This window comes from Lipomyces arxii (genome assembly GCF_038497795.1).
Source record: "Lipomyces arxii strain Phaff 12-163 unplaced genomic scaffold V1512scaffold_7, whole genome shotgun sequence".
Taxonomy (NCBI): domain Eukaryota; kingdom Fungi; phylum Ascomycota; class Lipomycetes; order Lipomycetales; family Lipomycetaceae; genus Lipomyces; species Lipomyces arxii.
Window position 1 is genome coordinate 52,576 of NW_027117706.1, and position 26,622 is coordinate 79,197.

Genomic DNA, 26,622 nt, shown 5'->3' on the forward strand with positions numbered 1-26,622 from the left:
GCTTTTTAAGTTGTGATATCACGACGAGAAGAAGATGCAAAATGAAGTCATTATATTGTATAAAGTAGTAATGTATTAGAAGGGGATATATATATATATATGTATTGAAAGAGAGCATGCTATTAAGTATAATAGATAATGTAGTAGTGTACTCCTTCGTTAGGCTATATTCAATGATAAACAGTATAAGATGATAAAAGATGACTATTATCGTATAAGCAGAGCATTATATATATGAAACAGTCACTAATCAATCATACTAGCAATCACACAGAATGATTGATACTAAATGAGACTGATCATACAGAATGATGTTCAGTAAACAGTGAATAATATTGATAACAGACTATACAGTATAGTAGTATATAATTCACAGTATATAGACAGAGTAACTAGATATACTAGAAGTCTTATTATATTTAGATAAGTAGATGCATCACTAAAGAATACCTTTAAACAGTAATGAATATCTTCTAATAGTAAAGAACCCACAGAATGACTGGTATAAACAGTATAAACCCACTCTCTCTCGGTCTTCTTTTAAATCCTTTTCTCTTCTTCTTATAAAACAAACAAATACATTTAATACTAATAATAATAAATACCATTAAAAGTATTAGGGTCCCCATTAATTCCTGTACTCTTTGATTACTACTACTCTACTCCATTCACTACTACCACTACTACACGACTGACTACACCTCAACTTTTCTTCCCAATTTCTCAACTTCACCAAGAATCAAACCACGACAAATTTCAGCCATGACGGACCGAAATTATTCGCAGTATAGCTAGTATGTACTTTAAATTATTCATTCATTCTTATATCTAATAATAAATAGTGATGCTATGGCAAATAAAGTCCTTCAAGTCGATCGTCGATTTGTTTCAAAGGCTTCTGATGATTCAACTGGAAACCCAGAGTCTCTAGCTGGTAAAGTCTCATTAGCTGATATGGGCACTAGAACCTCAAGGGATACTGCTCCAAAAACTGCAAAAGACAGATCAAAAGCTGTAGCTGATGATGAATCTACTCGACGGGCAAAGCGTTCAAAGCAGCAGTCAAACATGAATGACATGCTAGATTCAACTGACGCGATTGAGGGTTTAAGATACATTCCAAGAACTACGGAAACCAGACAGACCTTTGAGCTCGTGTTATCTTGGGCCCAAGAGTTACTTGGCGATGTATCCCATGATATTGTCAGGTCCGCTGCAGACGCGGCACTCGAAATCGTCAAAACTGATGGAATGCGTGACTACGACAAGAAAAAAGAAGTCGAATCTGTTTTTGGGACTAGCATCTCTGGTGAGCGCTTCAACCAGCTCATGAACCTCAGCAAGAAAATCACAGACTATGAAACGCCAGACCAAGACACAGAATCCGCTGCTCAGACGGGCATCGATGATGAAGCCGGTGTGGCCGTCCTGCTTGACGATGATGATGACGAAGATGCAAAATCAGAATCGGAAGATGATGATGAGGACGAAGAACAAGACGATGCATCTATTGAGTTTGATACAAACAGCGTTCAAGACGAGACTGAGTTTGTTGCAGACGTACCTCCAGAAGCTAAAGAAGACAAAGACATTATTCCAGCACATGTCATTGATGCATTTTGGCTCCAACGGCAGGTCGGAACAATTTATTCTGATGCTCAGACTACACAGGAAAGATCAACAACCGTTATGGAATACCTTTCTTCAGATGCGTCTCTCCGTCAGATTGAAAACGACTTGATGGAGCTGTTTGAGTTTGACCATTTTGACCTCGTCACTCAGCTTTGCAAGAATAGAACTCGCATTGTCTGGTGCACAAGATACGCCCGTGCGACAGATGTTCCGTCCAGAAAAATTGTCGAAGAGCAAATGGTTGCGGCCGGTGAATCCGCTCTGCTTAAGGAACTCGTTGGCGACACGGCCGAAATTGCCGCTCGTGCAACCGGTACGGTCGATGACGACTCGGCTATGAATATTGACTCGGCAGCTGACAAACGGCTTCAACCGCGTCTTGTCGATCTGGACTCCCTCGTGTTTGAACAAGGAAGCCACCTGTTTGCAACGTCAAAGGTTAGATTACCTGAGGGCTCGTTCAAGCGACAGAAAAAACAATACGAAGAAATTCACGTACCGGCGCCGAAACGCAAAGCTGACGGCGAAAAACTCGTACCCATTGCTAGTATGCCTGACTGGTCGCAAGTCGCATTTGCCGGTACCGATAAGCTCAACCGTGTCCAGAGCAAGCTTTACCCAATCGCGTTTGGTGACGACGATAACGTGTTGCTGTGTGCCCCGACCGGTGCCGGAAAAACCAACGTCGCTTTACTCACAATCTTGCGCACCATTTCGCAGTTCCGCGATCCAAACACAGGAGTCATCGCGTTGGACGATTTCAAGATTGTCTACATTGCTCCCCTTAAAGCGCTTGTACAAGAACAGGTTCAATCATTTGGCAAGAAACTGCGCCCGTTCGGCATCAAGGTCGAAGAACTTACCGGTGACAGTCAGTTGACCAAGCAGCAAATTGCAGAGACACAGATGATTGTCACGACACCTGAAAAGTGGGATATCATCACTCGCAAAGCTACAGACATCAGCTACACGAATCTCGTTCGTTTGGTGATTGTTGATGAAATTCATCTGCTCCACGACGAGCGTGGTCCCGTGCTCGAGAGTATCGTTGCCAGAACACTTCGGCGGATGGAAGGCGTTTCGGCGGATCCTGTCAGACTCGTGGGTCTGTCTGCTACGTTACCGAACTATGCCGACGTTGCTACTTTCCTTCGTGTCGACCCTAAACGCGGTCTGTTTTTCTTTGATTCGTCGTACAGGCCATGTCCACTGGCACAGCAATTTATTGGGATCACAGAGAAGAAGCCGTTTAAACGACATCAAGCCATGAACGAGGCAGCTTACGATAAAGTCATCGAGACAGTTGCACGTGGTCCGATCATTATTTTTAGTCACTCTAGGAAAGAATGTGCCAAGACGGCAAAGTTCATTCGTGACCGCGCGATTGAGGAAGAGACAATCATGAGCATTCTCAAGGCAGACAATCCAAAAGACGAAGCTGGATTACGTGAGCTTTTGCGCCAGGAAAGCGAAAAGGTCAAAGACGCTGATCTTAGAGACTTGCTTGGCTACGGATTTGGCATTCATCACGCCGGTCTGACTCGTGATGACAGAGGTATTGTCGAGCGGCTATTTGAAAAGAAAATGTTGAAGGTCTTGGTCTCGACCGCGACGTTGGCATGGGGTGTCAATCTTCCAGCTCATACGGTCATCATCAAGGGTACTCAGATCTATTCGCCAGAGAAGGGTAAATGGGTTGAGCTGTCGCCCCAAGATGTGTTACAAATGCTCGGACGGGCTGGACGGCCACAATATGACTCGTTTGGTGACGGTATCATCATCACTGCACACTCGGAACTGCAGTACTATTTGTCGCTCATGAACCAGCAGTTGCCTATCGAGAGTCAGTTCATGTCGAAACTTGCAGACAACTTGAATGCCGAGATCGTGCTGGGTACTGTGCGCACGATCGACGAGGCTGTCAAGTGGCTCGGATATACTTACTTGTACGTCAGAATGCTGAGGTCGCCGGCATTGTATCATGTCGGTGCAGAATATGCCGATGATCATGCGCTTGAGCAAAAACGACTCGACCTGGCACATTCGGCTGCTGTTTTGCTGGAAAAGTGTACATTAGTGCGATACGATCGCGAGTCGCGACGAGTGCAACCTACAGAACTGGGTCGGATCGCGTCTCATTACTACATTTCGCATTCGTCAATGTCGATCTACAATCAGAACCTGCGTTCATCGCTTACGCCGGTCGAGCTGTTCCGTATTTTCTCATTGTCTGAAGAATTCAAGTTCATTCCAGTTCGACAGGAAGAAAAGCTTGAGCTGGCAAAGTTGCTGGAACGCGTGCCGGTTCCGATCAAGGAAACGGTCGAGGAGCCGTCAGCCAAGATCAACGTGTTGTTGCAGGCATACATTTCGCGGTTGAAACTGGACGGGTTCGCGCTGATGGCGGATATGGTTTACGTCACGCAATCGGCTGGACGGTTGTTGCGTGCGATTTTCGAGATTTGTTTGCGAAGAGGATGGGCGCAAGCCGCAAAGACGTCGTTGGACTTGTGTAAGATGGTTGAGCGCCGAATGTGGCTCAGTAGTTCACCATTTAGGCAGTTCCCAAGCTGTCCGATGGAAGTCATCAAGAAGACCGAAGCGTCGCAGATGCCGTGGTCGAAGTACCTCGAGCTGTCCGACCCTGGTGAGGTCGGGCAAGCAATTAGAGTCGAGCGTGCGGGTCGGTTGGTGTATAATTTACTGCAGCAGTTTCCGAGGTTAGAGCTGCAAGCGAATGTGCAGCCAATCACACGGTCATTACTCCGTGTCGAGTTGTCAATCACGCCGATTTTCGAATGGGATCCAACCGTGCACGGCAATGCGCAAACGTTCTGGCTTATTGCAGAAGACTGCGATGGCGAGACTATTTTGTACCAGGATATCTTTATCGTGCGCAGAGAGTACGCCGGACAGGAGCATTTTGTTGAATTTACGGTCCCGATCTCGGAGCCCGTTCCGCCAAATTACTTTATTTCAGTGGTGTCTGACCGATGGCTGCATTCAGAGTCGAAGCTCGCAGTCTCTTTTAGACATTTGATTTTGCCCGAACGCTTCCCGGCCCACACGGCGTTGCTGGATATGCAGCCTTTGCCATTGTCTGCGTTGAAAGACCCGGATTATATCGATCTCTATCCTGAATTTGAGGTCTTCAACAAGACGCAGACCCAGGTTTTCAACACTCTATTTAATTCTGACGACAGCACGTTTATTGGCGCGCCGAGCGGTAGCGGCAAGACCGTATGTGCTGAGTTTGCTTTGTTACATCACTGGCAAAAGGGTCCCAACGCCGGCCGGATAGTATATGTCGCTCCGTTTCAAGAACTCGTTGACCAGCGGTTCCGAGACTGGGGAAACCGGCTTGCGTCTGTTGCGCGCGGAAAGATCAACAAGTTGACTGGCGAGCTGACTGCGGATCTCAAGCTGCTTGAGCAGTCGGACCTGATCCTTTCGACACCTACTCAATGGGACATGGTTTCGCGCCGGTGGCAGCAGCGCAAGAACGTGCAGAGCGTACGGCTGTTTATCGCTGACGACTTGCACATGCTGGGCGGTCAGAACGGGTCGACTTACGAGATTGTCGTGTCCCGGATGCGGTACATTGCCGCGCAGACTGAGAACCCGGTCCGGATAGTCGGGTTGAGTGTGTGTTTATCTAACGGCAAGGATTTGGGCGAGTGGATTGGCGCGAGCAATCATAGTATTTACAACTTTTCGCCCAAAGACCGTCCGTATCCGCTGGAAATTCATTTACAAGGGTTTTCCATCACGCATTTCCCGTCACTTATGATTGCGATGTCGCGGCCGGCTTATGTGGCGATTCGATCGCTGGCAGACAACAAGCCTGCTTTAATTTTCGTGCACAGTCGGCAGCAATGTATTGACACTGCGCTTGAGTTGTTACGGCAGTGTGATGCTGAAGGCGACGAGGACATGTTCCGGAAAGCTTCTGCGGATATGTTAGCGCCTCATTTAGACCGGATTCAAGACACGAACTTAAGGGAAAGCACGGCGCATGGAATTGGGTACTGCTACGAGTCGATGCGTGCGAGCGATAAAGTCATTGTCGAAAAATTGTTTGAGTCTGGTGCGATTCAAGTCATGCTGGCGGCCAAAGATGTGTGTTGGTCGTTGAACGTGCGCGCGTATCTCGTTATTGTGATGGGCACGCAAACATACGAAGGTCGCGAGCACAGGTACATCGATTACCCGATCAGTGATATTCTGAAGATGCTCGGCCGAGCGTGTCGGCCTGGTTCTGACCGGCTCGGGCGAGCCGTGATCATGACTCCGTCGACCAAGCGAGAATACTACAAGAAGTTTCTGAACGAGGCGTTGCCGATCGAGTCACATCTGAACATGTTTCTGCAGGACGCCTTTGTTACCGAGATTAGCACGAAGGTGATTGCGTCGCAGCAGGACGCTGTCGACTGGATCACGTTTTCGTATTTTTACCGACGGTTGCTTGCGAACCCTAGTTTCTATGGCGTGTTGGACGTGTCACATACAGGGCTGAGCGAGTTTCTGTCTGATTTGGTCGAGAGCACGTTGAAGAGTTTGGAGGACGCGAAAATGATCGAACTTGACGAGGACGAGGACGAGATTTTGCCGCTCAACAACGCCATGATTGCGGCGTACTACAACATTTCTTACCTGACGATGGACACCTTTGCCATGTCGCTCAAAGCGAAGACCAAGCTCAAAGGTATTCTTGAGATTGTCACTGCTGCGTCCGAGTACGACGTTGTTCCGATCCGACGACACGAGACGAACGTGCTGCAGCGGTTATACGACCGTGCGCCGGTCAAGGTTTCGTCTGCTGGGGACATCAACTACGAGTCTCCGCAGTTCAAGGCATTTATTTTACTGCAGGCGCATTTCTCGCGGCTGAACTTACCAGCAGACCTGGTGTCTGATTTGAAGATCGTGCTATCGAAAGCCATGGCTTTACTGTCTGCTTGCGTCGATGTGATGTCAAGTGACGGATACCTGAACGCGATGGGCGCCATGGACATGAGCCAGATGGTTGTGCAGGCGATGTGGGATCGTGACAGTCCGTTGAAGCAGGTCCCGCATTTCACGCACGACTTGATTGAGCGTTGCAATAAGGCCGAGTACGTACATGTGTTTTGAAGTGTTGACGAAATCTAATCGAGACAGGGTTGAGAGCGTGATTGACATCATGATGATGGACGACGAGCCGCGGAATAAGTTGCTTGGCATGACGGATGACGAGATGTCTGATGTTGCCAGGTTTGTAAATAAGTACCCTGGTGTGGACATGTCGTTTGAGATCGAGGACGAGGCCGAGATCGTTGCCGGCGAGCCTGCATACGTGAATGTTACGCTTGAGCGAGAAGTTGAAGATGACAACGACACGGTCGACTTGTCTGTTCACGCACCGTTTTATCCGTTCTCGAAGCTCGAGAACTGTAAGTGGCTTGTTGTATAGTTTATTGCATCTATTAATGAGTTTAGGGTGGCTTGTGGTTGGCGAACCGTCGACGAAGCAATTGCTTGCAATCAAGCGGGTCACGATTTCCAAGGCGACACAAAAGACACGACTCGAGTTTGTGGTGCCGAGTGCGGGCAAGCATGAGCTTGCGGTGTGGTGCATGTGTGACTCGTATGTCGATGTTGACAAGCAGATGGAGTTTGAAGTCACTGCTGCTGAAGGAGCAGATGACGAGGAGGAGGGTGAAGAGATGGAGGAGTAAACGATGTATGAATAGTATATAAGAATGTTTTAAGAGCCAAACTAAAAGAAAGAACTACTTAAACAAGACAACGTGAGAGAGAGGTACACTTTTCATTTTCGAGTCATAATAGAAAACACCAAAAGCGTGTAGAGTAACCAGCAAAAACCTTTGTACTTTAAATAATTTTTTTACAAGTTTCCGTTTGCGTGGGTCACCGGCCACTGGTACATGCCAACGCCTTCCCGGGCGTACCCGTACGAGGCCAAAAAGTCGTCCAAGAACGCCGGACCGCGGGATCCGTAAGGGTACGGCGCGGGTACGATGTCTGTGTTTTCGTCGAGATAGTGCAACAGCGGGGTAAAGATTTTCCAGGATGCGTCGAGTTCGTCGTCGCGAACAAAGTTCGAGTGGTCACCATTAATGGCGTCCAGGATCAACGCCTCGTACGCTTCTGGGATCTTCAGGTCCGAGAACCGGCGGTTGTATGTCAGGTCGAGCTCGGTCACGGACGTCTTTGTGGTCAGGCCAGGCATTTTTGTGTTCATCTTGAGGTACACTGACTCGTCGGGCTGGATTCGGATGACAAGCTCATTGCGGGGGATGTCCTTAAATATGCCTGACGTGACGTCCTTGAACTGGACCCGGACCTCGACTTTAGCCGAGTCGAGAGCCTTGCCGGCCTTGAGAATGAACGGCACGCCGTCCCATCGGTCGTTGTTGATGTGCAGCACGATGGCCGCGAACGTTGGGCAGCGCGACCCCTTGGGCACAGTGTCGTCGTCGGTGTACGCGGGCTTTGTTCCGTCCGGCGACTTGTCGTATTGTCCAATGACGACGTTCTTGGGGTCGATGATGGGCATGGCCTTCAACACCCGCACCTTCTCGTCTCTGATGTCCTCGGCCGAGAACGAAACCGGCCGCTCCATGGCAATCATTGTGAGGACCTGGAGCAAATGGTTCTGCATCACGTCACGGATGATTCCAAACTGGTCAAAGTACCCGCCACGGCCCTCGGTGCCAAACTTCTCCTTGAACGTGATCTGAACAGACGAAATATGGTTCTTGTTCCAAGACGCGCCAAAGAACTCGTTACCGAACCGGAGAATGAGAATGTTCTTGACCATCTCTTTTCCGAGATAGTGATCGATCCGGAAAATCTCGTCCTCAGTCCAGATGGGCTGGAGCGACGCCTGCAGTTCCCGCGAACTGGCCAAATCATGGCCGAATGGCTTTTCGATGATGATTCTGGCTGAACCAGACTCGGGGTAGCAGTTCCGCTTGATGTGCTGGGCGACGGTGGTGAACACGTTAGGGGGTAAAGCCATGTAGAACAAACGGTGGCATTCCTTCTTTGAACCTTCAATCTCCTTCATGTGGGCAGTCAATGATTGGAACCCTTCGTCCTGGTCGTACTGGCCAGAGACGTAAGTGCACATTGCGATGAATTCTTTTAATTGAGTCTCGACGGTCTCATTAGGAAGTTTGATGTATTGAGATATACGCTTGTGATAGTCTTCCTCGCTCATCTTGGTACGAGCATAACCAACGATCTTAATATCTTTTGGCATCAATCCATAACGATATAAACCAAAGAGAGCCGGGTACTGTCATGTCATTAGAATAATGGAAGAATTGACATCATGATGAGGTCATACGGTCTTTTTCTTTGCAAGATCACCTGAAGCACCGAGGACCACGATGATTGAACCAGCAGGGAGGGATACGGCACTGTATGAAGATGTCAGTGAATCGACCTACAGGGCAATCAATTGAGTCAATTGAGTATAATGCAAAGACATGATTGTTCACGGAACAAGGCCGTCCGTAGTTAAGCGAATAAGAACATACCCTGTATTAGCCGCCTTGGGATTAGCGATGATAGTTTCAGCCATTTATTCTGCTCAATTAGACGGAGGAGACTTTACTATGGGAAAAAGATTCAAAGGTAGACGATAAAAAAGGGAAGAGAAGGAAGGAAATGGTTGGCTGAATCGTGAGTGTGTGAGTGTGAAGGTTCTCGGGTCCGGTCGTAGTCGGAACCGTGTAGTAAGAACGGTGGGTTAACCCTGATTAACCCTGATTAATCGACGTGTATTACATAAGCCCTTCTACATTATGCACATTATGCACTGATTAAACCCGGTTAAATCAGCATTTTCAATTCGGCTTTTAACGCCTTTTCGTTTTTTATTTCTGGTTATTTCGGCCTCGAACAATGACGAAACAAAAGTAATCACCGAAACTAAATCCGCGGGTGCCATCTAGATTGCGTAGTTCTGCAATTTTCAGTGTATTTATGGTATAAAAGTCATATTGTTATAAACATTTATAACTTTAATCTGTATATATTTTTACACACTTAATACACGGTCCGACGATGGCCGACTAATGAGCTAAAATAAATTCTTCGAAGACAAAAATACGCCAAATAAACTCCGATAAAACAAATAACAAAGCGTATAGTACAAAATAAAGTGACATGCTTGTTGGTGCTCTATAGACTATAGAGACTATAGACTGTGGAGACCGTAGACATAGACAAGGCCGATCGATGGCCATCACTTCTCATTCAAAGTCAATTTAGACCGATCCCAAGTCAAAGGCAGCCAATTGTAAATTCGACCGAGAATCAAAACTTCACGTTCATCGTATAACTCAATAAACTGTTGATCTAGAGGTCTAACTTTTGGGTGAGCGAATCTTCGATATTCATCAAAAATCATTGTTAATGACCAGTACTGTAGTTTCCGAATACATCCAACCAAGCATCCTGTTCGATGCTTACCTCTATTGCAGTGAATAAGAATAGGATGATTTGCAGGATTGATAACAACTTTCAACGCTGTTGAGATCGTTTCATCTGATACGTTAACAAACGGTTCTTTGTTTCCTGACATTCCCACTTGAAAGAATTGAATGTTATTGTCCTTCATAAACTTCATATTCTCTTCTGGATATGTTTCTGGCACAAGAACCCTTATTCAATCAGAATGATATAACACAAAGAACATCGTGATATCTTACAGAATGCTCTTTAGATGTTTGTTCTTTAAATATTCAAAGTTCTCTGCGTGAGGAAACGAACTTCTATAAATTCCTTATTTAATTAGCATATAGTTTTCTCTTATGCCTTTTAGAATAGACGAACCTGGTGCAACCATTGAGAAGTTCTCTGGAACTGCATATCCAACTGATTCTTCTTTCTGAATGATCTTCTCATCTATGCCAGTCAATCCCATTCATTCTCTTTAACAATACGCCACATACTATTCTCTTCAATAATCTCCTTAATCACTGCCTTGACATTCACAGTCATAACAGTCCCATTAATAGCTTCTGGCATGACTACACTAGTCTTTCCAAACGTGTTGAATTTCCACAAAATACACTCTTCACAGTATCCAAATCATCATTATAATCGTAACCAGCCAAGTCAATGTATAAATCAAGAATCGCAAGAAAGTGCTGATTGGTCTGCAATCTTTTGCACTTTCAACTCGAATGAACCGATTCTAACCGCGAGATCAATGTGCTACTAAAAGCAGGGTAACTACTTTACTGGTCCGCATAATGCACTACTAGTTACACATAATCTATACTATATAATGCAAACTAATTACAATCCCTTAAACAATTTAAATTACGCCTGTCCTGATGTACTAGACCCATCACTCCTTATGCTCTCCCTGCTCTTGCGTTTCGGTCTCAACTCCGACGTCTGTCCTGCATCCTCCTCTTCCTCACTATCTGTAATTATCTCTCCCGCATCATACATCATCCGCCGCTCAATCTCATCCGACGTCACGACCGGCGACTCAACCACCAACTCGTCCAGCTCGTTCACGTCTCTGTCCTCGTCATCCTCTTCGATGTTATTCCGCCGGCCACCACCGTCTTCAAGACGAATCATCTGATCGCGTTTGGCAAACCCAACCGTACGGTATCCTCCCTTCGCTGCCTGCCGTCGCTGATACACAACAAAAATACCAAACCCTGTTGCTGCCAGTGCGACGATGATGAGTGCCAGTTCACCGGCTCGGAAATACGCAGCCCTAGTCGCGTCCTTGATCTTCTTCCCATCCTCGTCTTCATCATTATCATCGCCAACACCAGGTACCGTACTGTTACCATGGCCCACATCTCCAACTTGGCTCTTGGGCGGCTCCACACCGGCGTAGTTGTAATCCACATTCATAAACCGGTGCAGCATGTCCCGCGACTGATTCGGCAAGTCGAACGGCACCATATGACTCGCATTATAAATGAGCACGTACGTCAAATTCCTAGCGCTCTGATACATTCCAGTCGGCACACCTTCATATGTCCACGTCTCTCTCGGCGCCCAGTTTCCGCCTGCTTTCTCTTCAAAACCTTTGCCGCCGTTGAATTCAAGTCTACTAATCAAATCCTCATTCCCGAGATGATTGCAGATCAAGTCCTGGTCACCGTTAAACATCAACACCGGGATCTGCTCCAAAATCGCCGGCAACAGCTCGACCGACGGACGCGAGTTCTTGGCCGCAAACGCACGGCTCACCGCACCGGCACATTCAACCCAGCCAGACTTCTTCTCCGGACTGATGTGCAATGCCTCAATTACCTCAGGTCTCCTCAAGTACGGCGTGACGTACTCCAAATCTTGCGGCCAACTCGAGCCACATGCCGGAAAACTGTCAAATTTCCCAACGTCGTACATGTTATGACACGTCTTACCGCCTTTCTGCGACATGTCCTGGCTGACCTCCAAAATCTTGTCCAGCACGCTCTCACATAGTGGCACGTCGACCACTGGCCCGCCTTGGTTGAGTTGGGCGACGCATTTGTCCAACGCGGTGTTGACCTTCGCGGCGCCTTCTGTACCGTCTTGCAAAAGCCCCATCTGATACGAATACGGAACGTACGCCAAGTACTGTCTGACCGGATCAATCCAGCCGTTGCCAATCATGATGCCCTTGAGCGGGTAGTGTTGGCCTTCAGTTGTGCCATTGTTCCGGGCCAAAATCGCATCGGTGATGTATGGAATATACATTCCCGCGTACGACTCTCCTGCGATGTACATGTCATCAACCAGATATTGCGGGAACAAGTCAAAGAACGTGTCCATAAAAGTCATGAAGTCATTTACCATCTATCCATATTAATTTCACCTTTCTTCACCAATTAAGAACCCACCTCAGGCAACTCATGTAGATAACTATCCGTGTCTACAAAACTAAATCCAGTCCCAAGCGGATTATCAACAAACAGTACGTTCGCGTACTGATTCCACCGCCCTGAATTCTGCACCAGCTTGCCGTCAGATCCGACCCTGAACGGGCCTACCTCCATCATGGCGCCGTCCATGGACGAGCATCCGGGCCCACCATTCAGCCAAATGATCGTCCGTGGTTTGTCTGCAATGTGCTCGTTTTCAAACATCCAGAAGAACAAATTGCCATGATGTTCAGGCTTGATTTCAATATGCCTTCCCTCATCAGCTTTAGATCTTCTCCAACCCCTCGATGATACTTACCCAGCGTACATCTTCGGCAACATCAGATCCGACGTTGCACCAGGCAAGGTCGGCACAAAGTACTCTCCGGCGGCGGTCGCGACGACAAAGTCGAGCGCAAAGACGATCGTTGCAGCCAGCAAGGTCAACACCATTGCCGCGTTGATTGGTTTTCTTGCCGCAAGTGTCATTAGTTTGCTACTACAAGTACGAAGACGTGTTCGCATGTACCGAGTAGTTTCTCGTTGAATCAAGAGTGCAGCGATCTATAGAATCAAATTACGACTGTCTGGGTGAGATGACTTTGGTGGATGTGAGTGTGCGGCAGATGTCAAGCAGGGACATGGTCGCACACAGGAGTCATTTGAGTTTGTGACGCAGTACAAATAAGCTTTAGCTAAATTTCTATATAACGTAAAATGACGTTTTACGTGAAGTCTAATTCATGTTCACTTTTATTCCTTCGGACCTTGGACTGTTTTAGAGTATTCAGTAGATAAGTTTCGTTTAGGAGACGTTTAAAATAATCAATTTATTTAAATCCAGATATGCAATCAGCGTGTAAAACCTGACGCAAGGTAGAAGACTAGTGGCAAAAATGTACTCAGAAATAGCACCAGTCTCTAAACAGGATCTCATGAGTGATCATAAAGCTGTTATAGTAAATATACACAGAGTCAAAATACGACAGTAAAAGAAAATCGGTAAAGCAGTATAGCAAGGTAAAAAAGGAGCATGATTTGTTTTAGGAATCAAAGAAGACAGACTTGACAGGCTCATCGTCATCATCAGGTTTAACCACACAGTCGCAGTCGGTATGTTTAGTCTTACCTAACCGTCTGTCGAGGAACTCAGCCAGATAATTCACAAGATGTTCAGTCTCATTATCATCGTCAACAAAAGAGTACTCAGACCTGACCTCGTCTGAAAAATCGTCAAAGATCGCAGCCGTCACGTGGTGACTGTGCCAGTCCGGAATCTGCGACCACTCGACCGCGTCTTTCGACCGTGCGCACTCGGCACATGGTTTATACTTGCGCTTCGATACCGGTTTCGTACTCCCCGGAGAAAGCGTCGCTGCGTCGGCTACGCACCGGTCAATGTACTCAAGCTCTGCCGAAGTATACCCTGCCGGTGGCGTCAATCTGCCATTCTCTTCTCCTGCGTGCCAGTACTTGACCACTGCAGCGTGTCGGTTCGGTCCGGGTATGAAGTCAGCGGGAGACGATTCGGCAGATGCGGTTTCGTCGCTTTGGAACGCATCTTCCACCACGACATCGTTCTGCAACTCGAACGTGAACTTGATCATTCCCTCGTCACCGGACTCAACAGCAGACTTGCTCAGAATTGCAGAATCAAACAGATTGACAATGACTTTTGCAGACAGATCGACTTCAGACAACAAATTAGCAGATTTATTGTTACGCACAACAAATGAAGGCGTGACAGGCGCAGAATTGTAGTTTCTAGCCGTCATTATATTTCGTATTCGTATAAATCGTTATTACTCGTTAGTTCGTGTTTAGTATAATAAAGATAAATAGGCTTCTTCCAGGCAAGATCAGAATCGAGTATGTCGTCACGTGCATTGGATCGACAAGTAGCTTCCCCACAACCTCGTTCCTTTCAAACTTCATCTTATCATAAGTCAAGATGGCAAACGACGAAGACGATATTATAATTGCGGTTCCAAGATCCAGACCGGGTGAGGTCATGTCCAGATTTGCAGTCACGCCGTATCCTGCCTGGGCCTTCACGTCTGCTCGTGAGTCAAGTGGTGATTTGGAGTATAGAGAGTCCTGATTTGGATTAGTTGCGCTTACCTTCCCGCGCGCGAACGCTATGAAAGGGTATTATCCGCGTAGTTTGAGCTGTGCTGGATTTGGATCAGTCATCGCGTTTGGTGGTACGTTAATGATGATGTGAAGACAGCCAAGACTGATGATTTTACAAAGGATACATGATTCACGACAACGACGTGATTAACGGCGCAGGATTTACCTCGGGTTCGTTTCAACTTTTATTTTAAGCAGAATTGCTTTAACGTGACGTAGCTTGGAGTATTTTGTACCTACTCGTCAATGGCAGGAAGGCAATCACACAGCTTAAGCCATGGCCTGCGTTTCTAAGTATGTTTGCACTCGGAAACGCAACATTGTATGGCAGAGAATTCTTCTTTCCAAATTCTGATCGAACAAAGGTATGATAGTGTCACGTAGTATAACACAGCATCAACACGGTCTTTGTACTTTTCAAATAATCTACATTCATCTACAACTTGTTCTCGTAAAACTGCGATGTAACAATTGACAATAATACTACAGTCAACCCCAAATCCCTCAATTCGCACGTATGAAACTCCTATATAATATGAATGACAAAGTAAATGAATTGTTTATTTCTATTCCAGTTAGTACTTGGTCCCAATGCATCCACAAGTACATACCTTGTCGCCGCAAGTGCAAGTACCGCATGCGCAGGTCTCACATGTGCAGCCACCAGCCATGTTAACTGGGGCCTTGCTAGAACCGCAAGTACAGGTTCCGCACGAGCAAGAAATGCAAGAGCATCCACCAGCCATGTTAACGGGTGCTTTGCTAGAACCGCAAGTGCAAGTTCCACAGGAGCAAGATGTGCAAGAACAGCCAGACATTGTTATTGTTGAATATTGAGTATACACGTAAATGTTCAGTAAGATGTGTGTGTGTGTGTGTGATCGTGTTATGTGTGTGATCGTGTTATCGTATATACAGAGAGGGAAGACCTGGGGTTTATATAGACATCGCGAGACGCCGAGAATGATCTCAAGTAAACTCTATTTACTCGGAGCGATATGCGCCCCCCTCATGCCACTTTGTACGACTCAATTCGCTACCCTTCGAGTGCTTTACGTCCTAATTCAATTTTCCAAGTAGCTGGTTCAAATAATGAATAGAATCAATGACTTATTTCTGATTCAATTGACTTTTTTAACGAGACGAAATACACCAGACAGCACAGTCAGGGGGAATCCAGATAATCAGGGTAAGGGTATGACATCACCTGGTCCAAGTGTGTTTACAGTCTCGGGTGACTCGTTATCGCTCTAGCTAATCCAGACCCACTCGTAATCGAATGATTTTCATTTGTAAATCGGGTCTATTCGACAACAAAGGCTGGTATCTATATAAACTTCTTTTGACAGTACTCTAAAGCAACGTCTCCCCCATCGCACAGCGGACTAAACTACACGCGGTGTCCATCGTAGACTTAATTGACCGCTCATCAACTCCAAGCACGGGATTACATTCCATTAAGTCCATGCTGACCAAGTTCCCAGTCTCAGCAACAGCTTCGCATATATAACATGCTTCCCTGAGCGACAGACCGCCTCTGACTGGTGTACCAGTTGCAGGCGCGTGTTCAGGGTCAAGAGCATCAATGTCAAGCGACAAGTGCACAGGGGACTTGCCTTCAGGGTTGATGCGCGCAAGGGCCATCTCGACCACTTTACCAATCCCATACTTGTCCACATGATGCATTGAGTACGCGGCAATGTTATGCTGTTTCAAGATCATGCGCTCACCAGGATCAACATCTCGTAAGCCAATATACGCCAACTTGTTTGCTTTCAAAACAGGCTTGACCCATTCGAACTGAGGAGGACATGGATCATTCAAGCCCATTAGGAATGACACCGGGCAGCCATGAATATTCCCCGACTCTGTGGTTTGTGCCGTGTTAATGTCCGCATGAGCATCGATCCAGAGCAAGCAGGCGTCAGGAAATTGTGAAAACACACCAGACACGGTCCCAATTGCTAGCGAATGGTCGCCGCCGATAGTGAGAGCGAACGTCCCTGCCTTGACGGACGCAGCAACCTCTGTTGCGACTTTTTTGGTTGCTTCAGACACGAACCTCGGGCGCTTGAGTTTGCCTTCGTCAGGGTCAGATTTAGGCGGAGTGAACTCGAGTTCATTTACTGAAGACACCGTCCAATCAAGCGATTTGAGCTGATTCTCAAGACCGTGCTCGAGCACATGTAGTGGTCCATACTCTACACCTCCACGATGTTGTCCACCTGTATGTTAACGTATGTTGCTTGTATGTTGTGTATACATACCGCTAAAAGGGCAAGAAATGATAGAAACATGTTTGTTCTTGTAGAAAGTATAGTTGATCTCTGTATATTTTAGTCAATCACTACAATTGATAAATCTGTATACCTGAAGAATTTCCAACGTCAAATGAAGACATTTTATTGAGTACTGAGTGGAGGAAAGAGGTTAAATGAAAGTGAATGAAAAGCACAAACTGAAGCGAATTTAGAGAACGGGGAATTCGACGCCACCAAACCGATATGTGGCGCATGGGCCATTGTATATTTTGGCACTGTTAAAGAATATCTGTTATAAGACACATCTAGCGTTCTAATTATTTATACATAATGTATTTTTATATATTTTCATGTTATTCCATTCAATCGCATTTGCACAGCATCCCTATATAGTAAGTACACTTGACACAATTGAATAGGCGTCCGAATCAGGGGAAGTGGCTTAAGAGGATTTAGGTAAGGAGGGTCTGGCACCAATAAGGACTAAAGTAAACAAAAAGTATAGGTTATAAAAGTATTAATTATAATAAAGTATTTCTATACAAAGATAATATGCGTCCCGCCATTCGAGAACAAGAGAACGTGCTTGTTAAAGGATCACAAGTAAATGATATCAATCATATTTTCTAGTAAGAGATTCTATAATAAGTGGAAGACACCGCTTAAGCCTAGAGATTTTGTTAATAAATGTTCAATAATAAATAATAAATAATACATACAGATCCACACTTGCAAGATCCGCACGAGCAGGTGTTTCCGCATCCGCATTCACCGTTCATTTTGAGATTAATAAGTTGGTTTGTTGTTGGACTGAAGAATAAAGCACTGAATAAGCACTTTATGGGAGATGATTGGAAGTAGTTGATGATGAGAAGAAGAAAAAAAAAGAAATCAGGACAGGGAAATCGAGTTTGATTTATAGACAAGCCGGAGTAGAGTTACGAGGCACCAAATTGACAATCAGATACGATTACGAAGAGACCAAGGCACAAAAAAGGGACACGGTGATGATTTTGTTCGCCAAACAAAGCTTTGTCCAGTTAGAGGCAAAGGGCTGGGTGGCCTAGTCCGGATAATTGTGCCCACTTTGTCCAGTATTATGGTGAAGTCTAATAGTAATTAATATTTATCCGAATTGTACCTTTATTAGTTCCTAGTGAGTAAGTAGCATAGAGATGTACCAATTATATCAATGAAGATGTCAACATGGAAGTGGCATTATATAGTAATTTCCGTTTTAAGATATCACTTTCCGTTTATGGATAATTATTTATTCCGAATCCGGTCAAATGTTTATTTATACTCTTCCCTTTCAAGATAAGCATTTCCCCACTAGTTAAAAATATCCAGATTACACGAACACGAAAACGAAAATGATCCGAACTTAAACTTTACTCTTAACACCCCTGCCAAAAAAAACTTAAATTTTTAATCCGAATTTGCGAACACGATTTGATTTGCGAATACGAATCCGATTAAACCCGAGATCAGATAAAACAAATTCGTTAACTATTGTGTTTATTATATCCTACATAGTAAGTATATAATAATAAAAAGATAAATTATTTTTATTTGTAATAATAATTGGTATTTTTATTTGATTTCTATATTTACTTAGTATCATTATCTATTTCATATAAATTCTTACTAATTTATGCGTATATTACATTTGTTCTGACCATCTTCAGGGTTCATGGCATCATACAAATTGGCTTTAACTTCGCGGCTGCATACTCAAAATTCATGTCACAGTTTAAACTAGTAATAATAAATAAATAAAATCATTTATTATTAGCGACTATTACAGATACAACTACAAATAAGTAATAAATAATAAATAATAAACAATAAATTATTGTATTATTATTATTATTACCATTATTATTATTATTTGGTATATTGTACTAGTTATTATTATCATTTAAGGTGGTCTTTATTACAATACTCGCCACTCAATACTCAACTACATCATGGTAGTTTCTACATGGGATAACAATCATTCGTCAAATCAAACATTCTTTTTAGATTCAAAATCTCAAAAAAATACCCAATTTTATACTTCGAAGTATAATAATGGTTTGAAAGTGAGTAAATTATTCTGTATATGTTCTGTGTATCCTGTGATTTCTGTGATTTCTGTGCAGTCTTCTGCTTCTGCAACCACACTTACTCATCATGTATCATTGTTACGCTGTTACCAGTTTATTTGGTATAGTATGTTATAGTATAGTATATATTATAATATATAATACTATAATAATACTATAATATATATTACTATAATATATAACACTACAGATACTGGATAGTCTCAAATACATGGCGAAGTTTGATGTGGCTATGCTCAGCCACTCCTCAAAAGCATGCTAACATACATAGGTATCTTACCATAATAATGAAGAAGTTGCACAATATCATTTCGTATGCTCTTTATTACTGTATTTCTGTGCTCTTGTTCTAATAAATAGGGTACCCGACATCCAATGAAACCATTCAGATTAATGCTGACTGATCATTTGGTGCTAGGGTATGGAATGCATGATAAAATGGATTTTTATAAAACCAGGCGAGCGACTGATGAAGAAATACTACAATTCCATTCAGAAGATTACATTGATTTTTTGAAACGGGTGACACCTGAAAACAAAACTGATTTTGAGTCTGTATGGTCAAAATTCAACATTGGAGAAGATTGTCCCATCTTTGATGGCATATATGATTACTGCAGTATATACGCTGGAGGATCATTAGATGCGTCGAGAAAACTTATAGCAGGACAGTCTGACATTGCAATTAACTGGTCTGGTGGTCTGCATCACGCCAAGAAGTTCGAAGCCTCAGGGTTTTGCTATGTGAATGACATTGTTATTGGCATACTAAACTTACTGCGGTATCATCCTAGAGTACTGTACATTGACATTGATCTGCATCATGGCGATGGCGTTCAAGAAGCTTTTTACTCAACTGACCGTGTCATGACACTGTCGTTTCACAAATACAACGGCGAGTTCTTCCCCGGAACCGGCAACTTTGAGGAAATAGGCACCGGCTTGGGTACCCACCACTCTCTCAATGTCCCGCTACGAGACGGAATAGACGACGCATCTTACATTCAGTTATTCCAGAGCATAGTCGACCCCGTCATCAACACCTACCATCCAAGTGCCATCGTACTACAGTGCGGCGCTGATTCACTAGGTTGCGATCGGTTGGGATGTTTCAACCTCAACATCCGAGCTCACGGTGAATGTGTCAGGATTGTAAAGTCGTTCGGCTTACCGCTGATGGTCGTGGGTGGAGGCGGATACACTCCACGTAATGTGTCTCGAGCATGGGCGTATGAGACCTCAGTCCTGCTCAATGTCGAGCTAGACTCAAACTTGCCGCCTGAGATCCCATTCTTGAATTATTTTGGTCCGGACTTTAGTTTACATCCTAATTTGGCTGGTAAGGTTGACAACCGCAACACGCGAAAATATTTAGAAAATGTACGCATCAGAGTGCTCGAACAGTTACGGTACCTGCAGGGTGCACCTAGTGTTCAGATGCATATTCCACCGCCGGACATTGAAGGATTTTTAGAGGATGAAGAAGAACGATTAAAGGAAGAGAATGAGATTAAGCATGAAGACCGGGCCACTAAAAATGGGCATGATTATGCTCGGACAGGGGAATTATATGTATAAATTGTATCATAGAGTAAATAAATATGGGTTGGATTATACGGGTGGGTTCACGCTTAATAATTTGTAATATTACATCCAGAATAAACCTGGTAAGATAATATCAGATTGACGTAGTTTGGCATTTGCACTCAGCACTACAATGGACGACGACTTGCCTGACAGTTCTGAACTCGAGGAGGGATTCATTCCGCTTCCTCAAGTTGAGGTAAAAAATGCGTTTAAGTATCGATTGGCTTGGAGCTGACTGATTTAGGTTGTACTTGAAGATCTTCCGCTCGAGCCAAAGTACAAGCTCATTTCGAGACTGTGGCAGGAAGATCCAAGAACCATAACCGAGGGCGGGTCGTCACAGCAAGAACAGGCTCGGTTTCACGAACTGTGCGAGGCTTGTCGACGTGGCGATCTCGAGCAGGTCGACAATCTTGTGACCACGTTCGGAGTTGACGTGAGTAGATCATTCACCTTAGCTTTTCTGTCACGCTGACAAGAAACTTAGGTCAATGCAATTGATGAATGGGACTACACACCGTTGATTCTTGCCAGTTTGTGCGGCCATGAAGAAGTAGTAAAGTATTTGCTAGAACACGGCGCAGTTTGCGACCGTGACACGTTCCAAGGCGAGCGCTGTCTTTATGGTGCACTCACAGACAAAATCAGATCCCTCTTACTCAAGTTCGACATTTCGAAGGCCGTCGACGCTATCCAGCCATTTGCAGCCCACATCGCGTCTTTGCTCACAAAAGTCGAGCCAGACACGTCCGACGTCATATTTTTGTCAACGTCGACTGACCCGCGCCAGTTCTACCTGCACAGGTTCGTGTTGACAGCCCGGAGCACGTACTTCATAGAGAACCTGGCAGGTCGTTGGCGGTCAAAAAAACTTATTAAGTTGTCGCCGTCAATGGATCCGAGACTCTTCGATTTGGTGATCAAGTACCTGTACTGCGTCGATATCACTATCGGCTCAACCGATCTGAACGATAAAGCGGTCCAGGTTGCGCTAAAATTGGACCTCCCAGAGTTGGTTGACACGCTAAATAACCTAAAAGGCGAAGAGAGTTTCCGGCAAAAACGTGAACACAGACAGGAGGATATGAGGAAGGCACAACTTGATTTCGAGAAGTTTGTGCGCACGAATGTCGTCGGGGCGCAAATACGAGTCAGCAAAGATGCGTACATGGCAGACAAAGACGCGATGTGTGTGGTGGACTCTGACAGCACGGCAGATATCTTGCTGAGCGTTGAAGACGACAGCGACGACGACAATGGATCCGTGATTGTACTGTACCCGACTCATAGGGCCATGCTGATTCGGTCGGAATACTACATGACCATGTTCACGTCTTCGTTTGCCGAAGGCACGTATACTGCGCCAGAGACCACCGAGGGCGCGACCAAGAAACGGCTTCCAGCCGTAGCGCTGACCGCGTCTCGCGCCGTCGCCGAGATTGTGCTTACGTTCCTCTACACCGATCGAGTCGACATTCCAGGCGAGCTTGCGCTTGACGTATTGTACTGTGCCGACTTACTTTTAATCGACAAGCTCAAGAGTCTGGCCTCCATCGCGCTGACACTAGAAGGCAACGTGGACGCGATGGCTGACAAGTCTGTAGGCAAGTACGCGGTGCCGTTACATGCCAACATCTACGAGATTCTTAGAGCGGGATGGACGACCAGAATGGATAGGCTTGAACGATTTGCAGCCAAGTACTTTGCTGACAATCTTGCACACTTCATCACGCAGTCTGATTTCGCAGAAATCGTACTAGAGGTTTGTTCCGTTTGGATTACTTGCAAAGGTGAAAGCTAACAAGATCAGAGTGCGCACAGAATCAGATCCAGAGACGAAACTGACACGATTGAGCTGATTGACGACATCAGATTCTACTTGGCCCAGAAATTTGGCATCCTTTTCGAGGACGACATGGATCCGGTCACAGGTAAGGTAGAAGAAGGCCCATGGCGCAAAATTACACAGTACGAACGGCAGTACAACGCCGAGCTGGACTTGATTGACGGACTGCTAGAAAGACTGGATTTGGACGCATAAAAGCATATAAATATTATGAATAACATTACTTGGATGCATAAGAGCACATAAATATTATTAATAACATTACTTAAATGGGTAAATTGAAATGTCACGTGACGGCGCGTGTGTGATTGCGATTACGCGACGCGCAGCGTAGTACAAGGCGACATATGGAGCCCAAACGAGCAAGTAGACAACAAACATGGTCGTTTGGGCCAGAAGACCATGTTGCCCAATTGAAGACTAAGAAACGCCGAAAGATCTCAGAGTCAACTCCGAAGTATTTTCTTGACCGGCGGAAAGTGTTTGACGAGGCACTTAATCGGGATATATATGCGACAGTGTTGCGACCGCCGGACTTTTCCAGCATTCCTGAGCTCGAGAAACCAGATTTGACGGAACACACACGGCCGCATTTTGGACAGACTGGAGGGGCGCAGATCGAGTTGCCGACGGGCGGTGTTGTACCTGCTGCTCATGCGGTGTACTTGCGCCCGTACCAGGTTGACGGGATCAAGATGATGCACGAGAAGTTTGTGTATCAGACTGGGATGATATTAGGCGATGACATGGGATTAGGGAAGACGATCCAGGTTATTGGAGCGTTGACGGCTGCGTTTGGAAAGACAGCTGACAGCCGGGACAGGCTTCGGATGCGGTGTGTCCGGACTCGGGACCGGTGGTATCCGCGGGTGCTGATCATTTGCACAAGTAGTCTGATTGATAATTGGGTGAACGAACTGCAGACTTGGGGTTGGTGGGTCTTTGAGATCTTTCACGGCGCGCAAAAGATGAGTGTGTTGGACACGGCAAGGCAGGGTAGGCTGGAGATTATGATCACGACGTACAAAACGTATCAGCTTTACGAAAGCGACGTCAACTTGATTGAGTGGGACTGTGTGGTTGCAGACGAGTGCCATGTGATCAAAGAGTCGGAATCTGAAATCACGAAAGCGATGGCGAAGGTCAACGCGTTATGTCGGATCGGACTCACCGGGACCGCGATCCAGAATGCGTATGAAGACATGTGGACGATTTTGAACTGGGCGAACGTATGTTTTTTAGCGTGCAATGAAGAAGACTGACGAATTAGCCTGGCGCACTTGGGAGCAAGAAGTTATGGATCAAGACGATCAGCAAACCGCTGAAAGCAGGACAATCACATGCTGCAACGTGGGATGACCTGAAACTCGCCCGTATGACCGCGTCACGATTAGTCACGAACGTGCTGCCGCTTTTTTTTCTCCGGCGAACGAAGCAGCTGATTGCGGACCAGTTGCCAAAGAAGTGCGACTTGGTCGTGTTTTGTCCAATGACACGATTACAAACCGAAGCTTACGCGAATTACATGAGCCCGACCGAGATCAGCGCGTTTGAAGCCTCGTGTGGACGATGCGTGTGTGCAAACAAGAACCAGCCTGATCTTGGATGCAGGGTATGTGAGATCAAGAAGGACGACCACTTTTTCAGGAAATGCGTCAACAGTCTGCACATTGCAAACCATTTGGCGTATTTAATTCCTGGAAACGAAGCTACCGATCAGGAACGCGAGCGCGCAATGCGGGTGTTTAGTCAATGCTTGCCTACCGAGTGGAACAAGTATTACAAGCGCGAGCCGATCATTAATTACTCTGACCCGGAATTATGTGGGAAATGGAAGACGTTGCAGAATATTCTCAAGGTCTGGAAACGCGAGGATGCCAAAGTGCTGATATTTAGCTACTCGACCAAGATGCTAAACATGCTAACGTACTTGCTAGTGCGCGACAAGAGCGCGTACACATACTGCAGACTCGACGGCAAGATGAAAGTCGACGACCGCCAGAACGAGGTCGACAGGTTCAACAACGACCCAAATCAGTTCATCTTCTTGCTATCCATCAAGGCTGGCGGATTAGGACTCAACATCACATCTGCGAACAAGGTCGTGATCTGGGATCCGAATTGGAACCCGACGTACGATCTTCAGGCACAAGGTGTGTAGTTTCTGACAGTTGGAATGAGAAATTCTGACAGTATAGATCGCGCGTACAGATTAGGCCAGCGCAGAGACGTGGAGGTGTACAGACTCGTTTCTGCTGGCACGATCGAAGAGATTGTGTATGCACGACAAATATACAAACAGCAACAGGCCAATATCGGGTACACGGCTTCTAACGAGAGGCGGTATTTCGATGGTGTCATGGGTGAGAGCGACAAGAAAGGTGAAATTTTTGGAGCAAAGTAAGTTTTTGTTTCGTCTCGCCTAAACGGACTAACGATCAGAAACATGTTTAAGTATACGAAAGATGGAACTAAGCTTAAAGGTATTGTGAACAAGACAAACGTGGCAGAGGCGTTGATAGCCGAAGTTTCTGGTTTACGAATTGAGGAACTGGACACACAGAATGTGAACGAAACTGGTCCAAAATTACCTGACGATCTCAAACACTTTGCGCCAGACAACGATAACAATAACGCGACTGACCCGATAACCGCGATTCTGAACCGTGCTGGGGTCATGTACGTCCACGATAACGCGCAAGTCGTCGGGCCGTCTAAAGTTGAGGACGAGATCAGTCGGAAAGCCGTTAGTACGGCGTATAGTTCTGATCGACCGTTTGGTTCTTATATCAGCACTACCAGTGGACTGATATATCGGCCGCCGAACGACGTGCGTGCGCGGCAGTTTAACTCGATGGCCAAGTTTTTCAAGTTTAAATCTACGACTGTGTTCGCGTTGCATGTCGAGAGCATGACCCAACAGCAGCGTCGAGATTTACTTGACCAGTTTTATGCAAGTTTTCCAGACCTGTAAAATGATGATGCAATTTTAACTTTTCACAAAAAAAAATCATGCAATCGTTCGCTTCAAACGCGACTTGCCGTGTAACCTGACCGCTTTGTCAATCAGGTCGCGAATATGGTGACAGCCCGACATGGCGGCGGCCATCATACCTTCCAATCTGTCAAATTGGACCTTCATTTCGAGCTGTAGCAGTGACGTTTTCCTGCTGTTGCCGACCGTGGCCATGGTCAGAAACGGCATGTCGCTCTCTTCTATCCGATTTAAATCTAACAACACCTCGCGATCGTAAATCCCTGCAGTGCACGCACATACGTAATCATACATTGGCACACCTGCATCAACTAAAGCCAGTGAAGCAGCGTTCACACACGCCTGCAGCAATCCGCCATCCTGTGCGACAACATACAAATTTATCACGATCTCGCTCCGGGGGTACAAATGCACCATCACGGCGTCCTCAAATATATGCTTGATCGCTAAACTCATTTCCTGAATCCGGTTGTCGTTCTGAGACCGTTTCCGCCGCTCGATCGTGCTGAATGGCGCAACTACAATCTTTACACTGAACACGACCTTCTCTGCATTCGACCGTGACCGATTCGACGGCTCCGCTGGGCCAACAACGTTGCACAGCACTTTGGTGTTTCCCTGCTCAACCACAGACGACCCATCACATGACACTGGATGTGTGTTTATAGCGCACTTAAAGTTTCGCAACTCGTTCCATCGTCTGCCGTCTTTTGTAATGTTAGATCTAGATCATGATCATGTACTTTAAGAACTTACCGTGCCGTAAACCTTCAGGTGAGTAGATTTCAACTCGAGACGCCTAAGAATGTTAGTTTTAAGTAGTTATTACGACAACTGTGCCATACCATTTATATTATTTATGTTCAAATCAAATCAATATCGTTTGTTCACAGATCATTGCTTCCAACGATCAGATATTGCCATAAGTCGTGTGCAGTTACACATTATTAGTAGCATTTCAACTATAGTAAACACCTGAAATATAAAAATGCTCACACACATAAGTTTGTGGGGTTATGATGGATAGTAAATTTTGAAAGTAGAAAATCAGGTGGCTCGATGGTTTAGTGGTATAATTCTCGCTTAGGGCTTTAACTCTAAGTTGATTTGCGAGAGGTCCCGGGTTCAATTCCCGGTTGAGCCCAATTTTTTTCACGTAGCAATAATA

At 45.6% G+C, this 26,622-nt stretch overlaps 12 protein-coding genes and 1 non-coding gene across 13 annotated transcripts; 6 read left to right on the forward strand and 7 right to left on the reverse strand.

The window, feature by feature from the left end:
• Positions 1–72: 72 nt before the first annotated feature.
• V1512DRAFT_262385 (uncharacterized protein) lies at positions 73–831 on the reverse strand. Its single transcript, XM_066916264.1, has one exon. It carries the CDS (start codon positions 627–629, stop codon positions 474–476), a length of 156 nt encoding a protein of 51 aa, XP_066771527.1. The 5' UTR covers positions 630–831; the 3' UTR covers positions 73–473.
• Positions 630–7,417, forward strand: V1512DRAFT_262386 (Sec63 Brl domain-containing protein). The gene is made up of 4 exons (XM_066916265.1): positions 630–794; positions 843–6,746; positions 6,793–7,064; positions 7,111–7,417. The coding sequence occupies exons 1-4, from the start codon at positions 763–765 to the stop codon at positions 7,347–7,349; spliced, it is 6,447 nt and encodes a 2,148-aa protein (XP_066771528.1). The 5' UTR covers positions 630–762; the 3' UTR covers positions 7,350–7,417.
• On the reverse strand, positions 7,362–9,498 carry V1512DRAFT_262388 (glucose-6-phosphate dehydrogenase). The gene is made up of 3 exons (XM_066916266.1): positions 9,180–9,498; positions 8,987–9,059; positions 7,362–8,935 (listed from the first exon to the last, which is right to left on the reverse strand). Exons 1-3 carry the CDS (start codon positions 9,221–9,223, stop codon positions 7,520–7,522), a joined length of 1,533 nt encoding a protein of 510 aa, XP_066771529.1. The 5' UTR covers positions 9,224–9,498; the 3' UTR covers positions 7,362–7,519.
• Positions 9,499–9,656: 158 nt separating this feature from the next.
• V1512DRAFT_262389 (tyrosine phosphatase family-domain-containing protein) lies at positions 9,657–10,821 on the reverse strand. Its single transcript, XM_066916267.1, has 4 exons — positions 10,599–10,821; positions 10,480–10,551; positions 10,356–10,428; positions 9,657–10,307 (listed from the first exon to the last, which is right to left on the reverse strand). Exons 1-4 carry the CDS (start codon positions 10,672–10,674, stop codon positions 9,890–9,892), a joined length of 639 nt encoding a protein of 212 aa, XP_066771530.1. The 5' UTR covers positions 10,675–10,821; the 3' UTR covers positions 9,657–9,889.
• Positions 10,822–10,913: 92 nt separating this feature from the next.
• On the reverse strand, positions 10,914–13,124 carry V1512DRAFT_262392 (Alpha/Beta hydrolase protein). Its single transcript, XM_066916268.1, has 3 exons — positions 12,844–13,124; positions 12,504–12,795; positions 10,914–12,459 (listed from the first exon to the last, which is right to left on the reverse strand). The coding sequence occupies exons 1-3, from the start codon at positions 13,047–13,049 to the stop codon at positions 10,972–10,974; spliced, it is 1,986 nt and encodes a 661-aa protein (XP_066771531.1). The 5' UTR covers positions 13,050–13,124; the 3' UTR covers positions 10,914–10,971.
• Positions 13,125–13,335: 211 nt separating this feature from the next.
• V1512DRAFT_262393 (uncharacterized protein) lies at positions 13,336–14,792 on the reverse strand. The gene has a single exon (XM_066916269.1). The coding sequence runs from the start codon at positions 14,297–14,299 to the stop codon at positions 13,568–13,570; it is 732 nt and encodes a 243-aa protein (XP_066771532.1). The 5' UTR covers positions 14,300–14,792; the 3' UTR covers positions 13,336–13,567.
• Positions 14,401–15,157, forward strand: V1512DRAFT_262397 (uncharacterized protein). Its single transcript, XM_066916270.1, has 4 exons — positions 14,401–14,587; positions 14,636–14,728; positions 14,778–14,828; positions 14,877–15,157. Exons 1-4 carry the CDS (start codon positions 14,476–14,478, stop codon positions 15,026–15,028), a joined length of 408 nt encoding a protein of 135 aa, XP_066771533.1. The 5' UTR covers positions 14,401–14,475; the 3' UTR covers positions 15,029–15,157.
• Positions 15,158–15,587: 430 nt separating this feature from the next.
• Positions 15,588–17,431, reverse strand: V1512DRAFT_262399 (uncharacterized protein). The gene is made up of 3 exons (XM_066916271.1): positions 17,028–17,431; positions 16,925–16,984; positions 15,588–16,882 (listed from the first exon to the last, which is right to left on the reverse strand). Exons 1-3 carry the CDS (start codon positions 17,170–17,172, stop codon positions 16,011–16,013), a joined length of 1,077 nt encoding a protein of 358 aa, XP_066771534.1. The 5' UTR covers positions 17,173–17,431; the 3' UTR covers positions 15,588–16,010.
• A 1,182-nt stretch (positions 17,432–18,613) lies between these two features.
• On the forward strand, positions 18,614–20,642 carry V1512DRAFT_262405 (uncharacterized protein). The gene is made up of 3 exons (XM_066916272.1): positions 18,614–19,002; positions 19,298–19,339; positions 19,387–20,642. Exons 1-3 carry the CDS (start codon positions 18,889–18,891, stop codon positions 20,602–20,604), a joined length of 1,374 nt encoding a protein of 457 aa, XP_066771535.1. The 5' UTR covers positions 18,614–18,888; the 3' UTR covers positions 20,605–20,642.
• V1512DRAFT_262407 (uncharacterized protein) lies at positions 20,639–22,743 on the forward strand. The gene is made up of 4 exons (XM_066916273.1): positions 20,639–20,809; positions 20,858–21,049; positions 21,101–22,375; positions 22,424–22,743. The coding sequence occupies exons 1-4, from the start codon at positions 20,744–20,746 to the stop codon at positions 22,652–22,654; spliced, it is 1,764 nt and encodes a 587-aa protein (XP_066771536.1). The 5' UTR covers positions 20,639–20,743; the 3' UTR covers positions 22,655–22,743.
• Positions 22,744–22,803: 60 nt separating this feature from the next.
• On the forward strand, positions 22,804–25,469 carry V1512DRAFT_262409 (P-loop containing nucleoside triphosphate hydrolase protein; the record flags this gene model as incomplete). Its single annotated transcript, XM_066916274.1, has 4 exons — positions 22,804–23,688; positions 23,730–24,612; positions 24,658–24,859; positions 24,902–25,469. 4 exons carry the CDS (start codon positions 22,807–22,809, stop codon positions 25,431–25,433), a joined length of 2,499 nt encoding a protein of 832 aa, XP_066771537.1. The 3' UTR covers positions 25,434–25,469.
• V1512DRAFT_224811 (ribosomal protein S5 domain 2-type protein) lies at positions 25,427–26,473 on the reverse strand. Its single transcript, XM_066913796.1, has 3 exons — positions 26,300–26,473; positions 26,211–26,253; positions 25,427–26,161 (listed from the first exon to the last, which is right to left on the reverse strand). Exons 1-3 carry the CDS (start codon positions 26,300–26,302, stop codon positions 25,470–25,472), a joined length of 738 nt encoding a protein of 245 aa, XP_066771538.1. The 5' UTR covers positions 26,303–26,473; the 3' UTR covers positions 25,427–25,469.
• Positions 26,474–26,507: 34 nt separating this feature from the next.
• Positions 26,508–26,598, forward strand: V1512DRAFT_t34. Its single transcript has one exon. It is a non-coding gene; the product is annotated as a tRNA-Pro (tRNA).
• Positions 26,599–26,622: the final 24 nt, after the last annotated feature.

Bases quoted from the DNA above. Each gene is read 5' to 3' on its own strand.
- V1512DRAFT_262386 (XM_066916265.1), top strand. From the start codon at position 763: ATGACGGACCGAAATTATTCGCAGTATAGCTA. The intron at 6,747-6,792 runs GTACGTACATGT...TAATCGAGACAG, and splicing joins GAGCGTTGCAATAAGGCCGA to GGTTGAGAGCGTGATTGACA. The intron at 7,065-7,110 runs GTAAGTGGCTTG...TAATGAGTTTAG, and splicing joins GTTCTCGAAGCTCGAGAACT to GGTGGCTTGTGGTTGGCGAA.
- V1512DRAFT_262405 (XM_066916272.1), top strand. From the start codon at position 18,889: ATGGTAGTTTCTACATGGGATAACAATCATTCGTCAAATCAAACATTC. The intron at 19,003-19,297 runs GTGAGTAAATTA...TAACATACATAG, and splicing joins AGTATAATAATGGTTTGAAA to GTATCTTACCATAATAATGA. The intron at 19,340-19,386 runs GTATGCTCTTTA...TCTAATAAATAG, and splicing joins AAGTTGCACAATATCATTTC to GGTACCCGACATCCAATGAA.
- V1512DRAFT_262397 (XM_066916270.1), top strand. From the start codon at position 14,476: ATGGCAAACGACGAAGACGATATTATAATTGCGGTTCCAAGATCCAGA. The intron at 14,729-14,777 runs GTACGTTAATGA...GATTTTACAAAG, and splicing joins ATCAGTCATCGCGTTTGGTG to GATACATGATTCACGACAAC. The intron at 14,829-14,876 runs GTTCGTTTCAAC...AACGTGACGTAG, and splicing joins CGGCGCAGGATTTACCTCGG to CTTGGAGTATTTTGTACCTA.
- V1512DRAFT_262385 (XM_066916264.1), bottom strand. From the start codon at position 629: ATGGGGACCCTAATACTTTTAATGGTATTTATTATTATTAGTATTAAA.
- V1512DRAFT_262393 (XM_066916269.1), bottom strand. From the start codon at position 14,299: ATGACGGCTAGAAACTACAATTCTGCGCCTGTCACGCCTTCATTTGTT.
- V1512DRAFT_224811 (XM_066913796.1), bottom strand. The intron at 26,162-26,210 runs GTAAGTTCTTAA...ACATTACAAAAG, and splicing joins ACCTGAAGGTTTACGGCACG to ACGGCAGACGATGGAACGAG.
- V1512DRAFT_262399 (XM_066916271.1), bottom strand. From the start codon at position 17,172: ATGCGCCACATATCGGTTTGGTGGCGTCGAATTCCCCGTTCTCTAAAT. The intron at 16,985-17,027 runs GTATACAGATTT...TAAAATATACAG, and splicing joins TGACGTTGGAAATTCTTCAG to AGATCAACTATACTTTCTAC. The intron at 16,883-16,924 runs GTATGTATACAC...GTTAACATACAG, and splicing joins CATTTCTTGCCCTTTTAGCG to GTGGACAACATCGTGGAGGT.
- V1512DRAFT_262407 (XM_066916273.1), top strand. From the start codon at position 20,744: ATGGACGACGACTTGCCTGACAGTTCTGAACTCGAGGAGGGATTCATT. The intron at 21,050-21,100 runs GTGAGTAGATCA...CAAGAAACTTAG, and splicing joins TGACCACGTTCGGAGTTGAC to GTCAATGCAATTGATGAATG. The intron at 22,376-22,423 runs GTTTGTTCCGTT...TAACAAGATCAG, and splicing joins TCGCAGAAATCGTACTAGAG to AGTGCGCACAGAATCAGATC.
- V1512DRAFT_262388 (XM_066916266.1), bottom strand. From the start codon at position 9,223: ATGGCTGAAACTATCATCGCTAATCCCAAGGCGGCTAATACAGG. The intron at 9,060-9,179 runs GTATGTTCTTAT...ATCTTCATACAG, and splicing joins CCCAAGGCGGCTAATACAGG to TGCCGTATCCCTCCCTGCTG. The intron at 8,936-8,986 runs GTATGACCTCAT...ATGACATGACAG, and splicing joins ATCTTGCAAAGAAAAAGACC to TACCCGGCTCTCTTTGGTTT.
- V1512DRAFT_262392 (XM_066916268.1), bottom strand. From the start codon at position 13,049: ATGCGAACACGTCTTCGTACTTGTAGTAGCAAACTAATGACACTTGCG. The intron at 12,796-12,843 runs GTAAGTATCATC...TGATGAGGGAAG, and splicing joins TTGCCGAAGATGTACGCTGG to GCATATTGAAATCAAGCCTG. The intron at 12,460-12,503 runs GTGGGTTCTTAA...TAATATGGATAG, and splicing joins ATCTACATGAGTTGCCTGAG to ATGGTAAATGACTTCATGAC.
- V1512DRAFT_262389 (XM_066916267.1), bottom strand. From the start codon at position 10,674: ATGCCAGAAGCTATTAATGGGACTGTTATGACTGTGAATGTCAAGGCA. The intron at 10,552-10,598 runs GTATGTGGCGTA...TGACTGGCATAG, and splicing joins GGAGATTATTGAAGAGAATA to ATGAGAAGATCATTCAGAAA. The intron at 10,429-10,479 runs GTTCGTCTATTC...TAATTAAATAAG, and splicing joins CTTCTCAATGGTTGCACCAG to GAATTTATAGAAGTTCGTTT.